We start from the raw sequence: 8,630 nt of genomic DNA, 5'->3' as shown, positions 1-8,630 counted from the left end.
CTCACATTCTGGAAAACAAAACAACAAAATTCCCCACCACTTGGATTCAAGATGTTTCACGGCGGGCGTAGTGGCTCAGCCTAAATCCAGCATTTGCGGGAGGCTGAGGCATGAGGATTCCAAGTTAGCCTGGGCTCCAGTGCGAGACACGGTCTCAAAAAGAGCCCACACCCGCAAACAAAACGGAACAAAACAAAAAAATAAAACTAGCATCAAAAAGTCGGTCGCCGTGTAAAATGCACGAGACACGGAGCAACTTCAGTCGCTCCCGCGCCGCGCCGCGGTGGGCGGGACACCCGGGGGTGGGACCTCAGTGCCTCACTTCCGTTTCCGGTCCCAAATGAACTCTCCCGCCACTGGGAAAGAGCGGCTGTCAGCGCGGGCGTTTCTTCCAGTCTGGTTGCTGGCTGGTTAAAGACTATTCTGCGGGTATTTGGGACGGGGAGAAACTGTGCGGTTGGAAGCTTGCGAGTTGACCTGGTGGGACCGAGTGACAGGCAGTGTCGGGTGAGTGGGAGGCACTGGATGGGGTGGGTGTGGGGGCGGCCCGAGAAGGCGCTGGCGCCGGGAGGGATGTTAAGGCACTTTCGAATGTTCTGGAGAGGCTGGATTCCAGTGTTCTAAGTAAGGGAAGTAAGTCTCTCGTCCAGGCAGACTCTACTTTTCTTTCCCTTGATTTCAGGACTCTAACTCCCGTCCCAAACCTCATCTTGTCTTGGGTTCGCTGGTGCCCGAGGCAGTGGTGGAACAAATCTAGTGAGCAGGGCAACATCACTTGATGGTTACTCTCTGGCTTACAAAGGCCACCTTCTGCATATTTTCCAGTTTGAGTTCTCCCGTCACTCGGCCCCACCTCCGTTATAACAACAGACATGTATGTAGAAAATCTAGACAATGCAGAAGGACATCATCTAGGTATAATCACTTTAAAGTGGTCTGTGCGTGCCTTCAGTATTTTGTGTTTTCCATACACATCAACTTTATCGTGTCAGCCCTTTTCCGTCGTTTTAACACACACACACACACACACACACACACACACACACACACACACTGCATTGCTGCCTAAGCACTATATATTGTAATATTTAATATATAATGTATGATGTATATTATATGTTACACATCATACATTATATATTATATATAAATATGTATTATAATAACATGTGATAATTATATAATATAAACATATATAACTTATTTATTTCACTACTTTCCAAAGGTGGTCAAGATGCAGTTCTCAGGAAGGACCTGGAAGAAGCTGAGATTAGCAGGCGATCAGAGAAATGCTTGTTACCCTCACAGCCTTCAGTTTTACCTGCAGCCACCTACTGAAAACATATCGTTGACAGAGTTTGAAAACTTGGCTTTTGACAGAGTTAAATGTAAGTGTCCTCTGAATTCCAATGTTTCTGTTTCTGAGAAGCGCAGGTGTCACTTGTGGCAGTGAATAAAGGCCGTTCATCTTGTCCTGCCGCCCATCCGACATATACTGGAGATTTGCTGTTGAAGGCCTGTCCCTCAGTCATTTGCTGTGGTGTGCAGACTGAGCTCTACCCTTCCAGGTGGCAGGGACTTTGTATCTGTATGGACTGTGCGGCTATGTGGAGATAGAAGTGCAGAATAGAAGTCATACATCAGATTACTTTTGAATGCCCCTGGACCATAAACATGAGAATAACTAGCTTAGTTTAATTAAGCAAGGTTTCCTAGAGAAGTTGACATTTGGTCTAGTTGCTGAAGAAATGAGCAGAGACGAGGGAATTTTCCAGCGGAAGCAGGGAAGTGCTTTTCCAGACTGAGATGGCCGTCTCTGCAGAGGCTTGCAGCTGTGAAGGAGAGCTATGCTTCCAATGACTAGTTCAGGGAGCGTGGAGAGGTGTGGACATCTGAAGGCGTATAATAAAACTGCACAGGACTGAGGTGTGAGAAGGGTGTAGCCACAGACCTGGAGGCCTCTTATCCTTTGTGTGTGAAGGAAGAAATGAATGAGCAAGCCAGAAACCGAGACAAATACCAGCGGGATTGACGTTTATGTTCTAGAATATTCTGGCTGGAATCATCAGGAGATGGGAAAACACTGCTTATTTTTCTTAGAGCAACGGGGTAAGAGCTGTCAACACAGGAGAAAGCACGTATTACCGTCCAGTGTAGTGAAAGCAAGCAGGGGAAGGTTAGCAGTGTCACATGTTTCCTAGTGATTGAGATAGGCCGCTTGGCTTCATCCCGTCAGGTGAAATGGTAAGGACCCCGCAGCGGAGGCGGTGCTAGGGAAAGGCTTGAGAGATGCCAAGGGTGTGGTGAGTGGTTGGAGGTCAGGGCTGAGGGAGCAGGTACAGCAAGAAGACATGGGAAGTGGAGATGCGTGTGCATACCGTAGCAGGATGGAACCGGTGGAATGTGGTCGTGTGTGCTTAGGTGGGAATGCAAAAGACTCATTTCTGGTGTTAGAGCATGCCTTGACGGGGTTTGTGTGAGGAAGGCTTGCACGTGGCATTAGGAACCTTTGAGTGCTTGTGGTTTCTATTCAGGATGGCTCCTTCGGACGACCTGGTGCCTTTCATTGCTGTTTAGTCATCAGGAAAGGAAGCCCCCCCCCTTTCATCTTACCGATGGGCTCAGTCAAGGTCGCTCTAGACTGCAAAGCTTCTGTTCACACCGACACTCAGGCCTTTTCACTTCTCGGCGTTTGGCGGCTTGGTACAGCAGGGAAGATCACTACTCTTTCCTGGTTGAGCATCTCCTGTGTTAGTATCTTTTGCACACTGGTGCTGTTTGATGTCTTCCAAGCACAGTTCATGTGATGTACCTGCAGGAATCCAAACTTAATATTTTCATGTTCTTAGAACAAATAATTAGAGAATTGCTACCCATAGGTTTTTATCTTTGATTTTTTTAAATTCTCTTGGATTTAAACTTTTTTTTTTCCTCCCTTTTAATCTTTTCCCCCTAGTGCTTAAAGCAGTTGAGAATCTTGGAGTGAGCTATGTGAAAGGAACCGAACAATACCAGAGTAAATTGGAGGCCGAGATTCGAAAGCTCAAGTTTTCCTACAGAGTAAGTAACTGAACAGCAGAGGAAGGATGCCCCCTTCAGTCTCTGCGTGTTTACATGACGGAGTGCAATTCATGGGAAAGGGCTTTTACAACGATGCATGTAGTTTAGACTGAAGGAATGCACATTCTGCTGAGGTGATTGACATGTCGTTAGATGTTCGTAATATGGCAGTTTTCCCACCCTCAGGCCGGCTCTCCTTCTGGCCTGTTCCTTGCAGGACTGTCCTGTATATTGTGTAGGGTGCTTAGTGAGACTGGCCACAGAGATCGCCTGTGTATTCTGGGTCACACCTTTTACGTGTACTTCAGTAGCATATGCAGTGGCTGTCTGGCTCGGGTAGTTTAGAAGGTTGGCCAGAGGAGGAAGTTCTGGACTTCTAGAACTGCTTTTCATTCATTCATTCATTCATTCATTCATTTATTTATTTATTTTATTTATTTTTATTTGTTGGTTTTGTTTTGTTTTTCTGGAGGGGGTTGTTCCATAGTCCAAGTGTTCTCAGCACTTGTGATGTAGCCCAGGCTGGCCCTGCACTGTTCGTCAGCCCCGGCATGCTGAAATAGCAGGTGCGCAGTGCCAGTCTGGCTTGGAACTGCATCCTGACAGATACCGTGACATTTTTGTTTTGGGAGGATAATTCCCAGCCGCGAGTTGACTGGATCATCTCGGGCAGGAGGGACCAGGAGCCTGGAATGATGAGAGTCTGAATTTATGAGCAGCGGGGACGTTTGAAGGGATATTAATGTAGACTGAAAGGATTTTAGTGGCTTATCCCAAGGGGAAGCCAGAGAGAATAGTTACAGTGTCCAAGTGTCTGCTTAGGGCAGTGTCCATTCATTAAGTGCCTCTAGAAGTGACTGAGGGGAAGAGAGGTTTTTCTTGTGGCATTAGAGGCTATACTTCATAATAGTCAAGACACGGTAGACTTCGTGAAGTTGGGAGCATGCAGATTTCTCAGTGGTGGGAGTGGGCACTTGGGGTTCCTCACCTCATTTGGCAGACAGTAGGCCGAGGACACAGTGACGACCAGAAGTGGGTGTAACAGTCCGAGGTCTGCCTCCTGCTGACCTACTGCAGACAGTGAGGTCCCGTGTCCAGGGTAGTGATATTTTAGGATGTGGCATACAGTAAGAGAAGCTAGTCCTGGGACCAAGAAGCTGAGTTTTGTTGTAGACATGACTTGGACATGTCTGTGACAGTATCTTGTGGATGTCCTGCATATGCAGGTCTGGATGTGGAAGGCATGTTTAGTGGGAGAGGTGGCTTCCGAGAAGGCTGGCACCGAGATTTAAGTGTGAGTGCACTCAGAATGGGGGACAGGCAGAGGAGAAGGCCAGTGTCTGAGGTGAGTGTACTGGGCTAGTCTGAGAAGGAGCTTGGTGAGAATTAGGAGATGAACTGGGATGCCGCAGAAGCCAGCGAATAATAGTGGCCCTATTAATACAGCAAAACAGCCCCAGAGCTTTGTTATGTTATTTTGTGGTAAGTCTGGCCGTAAGTACATTCTTTATGTACGCTAATGTAGTTTGACTTATGAGCCATGTACCATTACCATCTTATTTTACGAATGAGACTCTGCTTTCTTTCTTTTTTTTTTTTTAAAGACTTATTTATTTTATTTATATGACTACACTGTCGCTGTTTTCAGACACACCAGAAGAGAGCATCAGATCCCATTACAGATGGTTGTGAGCCACCATGAGGTTGCTGGGAATTGAACTCAGGACCTCTGGAAGAGCTGTCAGTGCTCTTAACACTGAGCCGTCTCTCCAGCCCGAGACTCTGTTTTCTTATACTTTAGGCTCACAATATAGTAAACGGGTAGAGTCAATATTTTAACTGGGGCCTCTTATTTTGTGACCGTATTATTAACACGAAAAGTTTCAGAAACTTAAGGTAGATGATACAGGATGAGCTGTGCCGTGCAGTGGGTTTAACATCTGGATGACCCTTGCAGACAGGGCAGAAACCAGAATCATGGTCGTGGTTAGGGGAGAGAGTGGTGAGGTATGGACACTGTGTGTTTAGCAAACAATTACAGAGAGGCAGGACAGAAGAGATACATGCACACTCACTGTTGTACATGGTACACGTCTGTTTTTTGTGTGAGTGATGCATGTATGTGTGCAGGTATGCTCACGCTTGTTGGATTGACCCGTGGCCAGAGATTGATACTAGGATTTCTCCCACAGGCATCTTCCCTCTCAGGGCCACCAGAGGCAACAGCCAAAGAGTTGGAGGTTTTAGTTACTGGAAAGTGAAGGAGAGATGCTGTGTCCATGGAGATGGGAGGGAAGGCAGATGTTGTGTCCATGGAGATGGGAGGGAAGGCAACATGCCCTGTGGATGTACAGTCTCAGTGCCTTTGGGGAAGGGGCTACAACAGGGGCCTCAGGGCAGCTGGTGAAGACTGAAGCCGCTTTGTAAGAAGTGAGGAGGGAGAGGTTTACATATCAATCCCAGCTTTGCTGCTTATAGGCTTTGTGCTCCTGTTTGACCCTGGACTGTCTCCCATAGTCTTGAGTGTTAAAAAGCTTGGTCGTCAGCTTGGTGTATTTGAAGGGAGGTGGAATTTTTAAGAGGTGAGGATGAGGCCCAGTGGGAGGATTTTGGTCATTGGGGCATCCAGTGAAGGGCACAGTGACATCCTGGTCTCTTGCACCCTTGACTACTTCCTGCTGCTCCTATGCGGCGAGCAGTCCGGCTTCAGTATGTGTCCCTCCCATGGTGTTCTGGGCTCTAAAGTGGCAGAATAAATGACAGTACTAAAGTAAGTCCTCGAATCTGCGCCAAGAATGAACCCTTATTCTTTTAAATGGCTATTCATTATATGTTATGTATATGTGTGTGTATGTGTGTATTCTTTTATATTATGTATAAATATATATTATGCATAATATATATGTACATACACACACAATATACAGATTTTTGCCCATACCTAGAATAGATGAAATAGAATGAAAGAGGTTGAGAGTTGATTTGTAGGACTGACTGAGAGGGTGAGCTTCCTGGGTGTAGGGAAGTTAAAAGCAGAGACCGACGGAAGGCAGAAGATGGCCCTGCTGAGGAGCTGTCGGTGAGGTACTGTAGTTCCTGCTCTCACCTGGCTGTGGTTGGTAACATGATAATTATTAATTATCCTGGAGAATGTATTAGGAAATGTGTTGTGTGGAGTCAGCATCTCTATGCCTCCTGTCATTCTAACTCGTCCATTTATTCATGTGGCCTTGTTTCCAAGGAGAGCCTGGAGGATGAATACGAGCCACGGAGAAGGGATCACATCTCCCACTTCATCCTGCGCCTCGCGTACTGCCAGTCGTGAGTACATACCCGCCTTCTGACGCTCTGCTTTGATCTCTCGGGTTATAGACCTGTGCTTATCGAGTTGGTGCGTCTTTGGAACCACTGTAGAAAAACTCAGAATAACACTGGCGAAAACAGCATGCCGTAGGCTGGATACGGTTGCGCATTCTTTGAACTAAGTCTTTTGACCGGAAAATACTGGAAATACATTGTTGATACCTGATGCGAGGTCTACAATTTTGGGATTTAAATTTATAAGGGATTTCATTAGGAAGGGTACTTTTTGATACTCTTTCACGAAAATGTAATAATATTACTAATAAACATTCATTCAAACATGCACTTGGATTGGGTAAAAGTTTTCTAATTTGGTATGGAAGAGCTTACTACAGTTCTGCAATTTCCCGCTGGTTAATTATGACTCAATGCTGCCACCCAGAGGTAGAAGAAGTTAATTGCTTCTATTACAGTTTAACTTCTCCCCGCTTACTAATTTTTGATCAAATATCAGAACTATGGTTGTTTCTTTTCATTAGTAGGTTATGATTTGAGTATCTTGACTTGACTCTTTTCTTAAGAGCATAAAGATAGCATTTTTTGGTTCGAAGCTTGAGACCTAGAGCTTTGGCTTTGTAAACCTCCACAGTCACTGAATTATTGGTAGTGTATAAAAGTCACCCTACAGCGATGAAACTGTGCTTTACATGCAGTAGTTACAACATCACGTGAATAGCACTCTTACGCATTAGTATATTTTTACTTTGGCTTTAAAGCACTGATGTTTGTTGCGGAGCTTACACTTTCAGCTGACAAAGTGCGCTCATGTTATCTGTTCAGAGGTAAAGTCACTTTTAAGAAACACCTCCGAAGATGGAGCGCCTTACTTCCCAATGTAACTGACTCTTCCAGAGTTTAAATGCGGTGAGCTGTTCTTATGTCACTCAGAGATTGCTCAGGTGTCCTGAAATGTCCTGTACTTAATCCTTTGTATAACACTCCTGGGTCTGCCACCCAGCAGGTTACTCATTATAACCCCACTTCTGTTTCTGTTTCAGGGAGGATCTTAGACGATGGTTCATTCAACAAGAGATGGATCTGCTTCGATTTCGATTCAGTATTTTACCGAAGGATAAAGTTCAGAGTTTCTTAAAGGATAGTCATTTGCATTTTGAGGCTGTAAGTGTGCCCCCACGCCTCCGCCCGTGTGTGTGTGTGTGTGTGTGTGTGTGTGTTTCTCGCTCTCCTCTCTTCATTTTTATTTTTGTGTGTCTGGGTCTTTCTAGCCCATGCTCAGACTCAGGGCAGGCTCTCTGACTTCTGAGCACTGGGTCTGCACCGTGCCACTGTGCCTGGCGGTGCAGTGTCGTCTCCTTTTCAGTGCTGATGCTGGACGTGGGGCTCAGCTCTCTATGTGCTTTTATTAGGAGCCCGGCTCAAAGACTAGCTCATAGCAAGTGGTACTTAAAAGCAAGTGAAGTCTAGAGAACGTTGAGTTTCATTCTGAACGTCGGTTGTTCGTAAAATCTGCTTGGATAGATTTAGGAGATAGTTTTTGCAGGTGAACCTGAGCGAACTACATTTTGCAGTTCTATGAACTGGAAATGTTTGAGAAACTTAGCACGGGGAATTATTGTGGCTAGGAGAAGAAAGATGTCGTAGGTGGATCTGTGCTGCTGTCAAAGGAAGATTGTTTCTGGCAGGTTCTAGCAGTCAGGTGGAAGCGGGGCGGTTTAGGGCTTTGGTGTCAGTGTAAAGCCCGTGTCCTGTCTGCAGGCACAAGCCGGTGCCACCAAGAGGACAGAGGTCCTTGCGTATTCTGAACTCATTTTTCCCACTTGTTCTTACACTTATCAGATTTGTTTGTATGAGGAACTATTACTATTGTTCTGGCTGCTTTTGTGTCAGTTTGACACAAGCTGGAGCTATCACAGAGAAAGGAGCCTCAGTTGAGGAAATGCCTCCATGAGATCCAGCTGTAAGACATCTTCTCACCTAGTAATCAAGGGGGGAGGGCCCAGCCCATTGTGGGTGGAGCCATCCCTGACCCAGCCCATTGTGGGTGGAGCCATCCCTGACCCAGCCCATTGTGGGTGGAGCCATCCCTGGGCTGGTAGACCTGGGTTCTATAAGAAAGCAGGCTGAGCAAGCCAGGGGGAAGCAAGCCAGTAAGTGACATCCCTCCATGGCCTCTGCATCAGCTCCTGCTTCCTGACCTGCTTGAGTTCCAGTCCGGACTTCCTTTGATGATGAAAAGCAATGTGGAA

General features: G+C 46.2%; 1 protein-coding gene across 2 annotated transcripts in view; it reads left to right on the top strand.

The window, feature by feature from the left end:
• The first annotated feature begins 458 nt into the window (after positions 1-458).
• PRIM2 (DNA primase subunit 2) overlaps positions 459-8,630 on the top strand; it is a 179,017-nt gene continuing 170,845 nt past the window's right edge. For both annotated transcript variants that reach the window (XM_080916744.1, XM_080916745.1), the window contains exons 1-5: positions 459-507; positions 1,226-1,388; positions 2,957-3,060; positions 6,302-6,381; positions 7,422-7,542. In XM_080916744.1, the coding sequence (XP_080772870.1) occupies positions 1,235-1,388; positions 2,957-3,060; positions 6,302-6,381; positions 7,422-7,542 (459 nt within the window). In that variant the 5' untranslated portion in view covers positions 459-507; positions 1,226-1,234. The remainder of the gene's footprint in view (positions 508-1,225; positions 1,389-2,956; positions 3,061-6,301; positions 6,382-7,421; positions 7,543-8,630) is intronic.

This window comes from Micromys minutus, assembly GCF_963924665.1.
Source record: "Micromys minutus genome assembly, chromosome: 5".
Classification (NCBI taxonomy): domain Eukaryota; kingdom Metazoa; phylum Chordata; class Mammalia; order Rodentia; family Muridae; genus Micromys; species Micromys minutus.
Note: the sequence above shows the minus strand (reverse complement) of the source record. Positions and strands in the feature narration are given on the sequence as shown.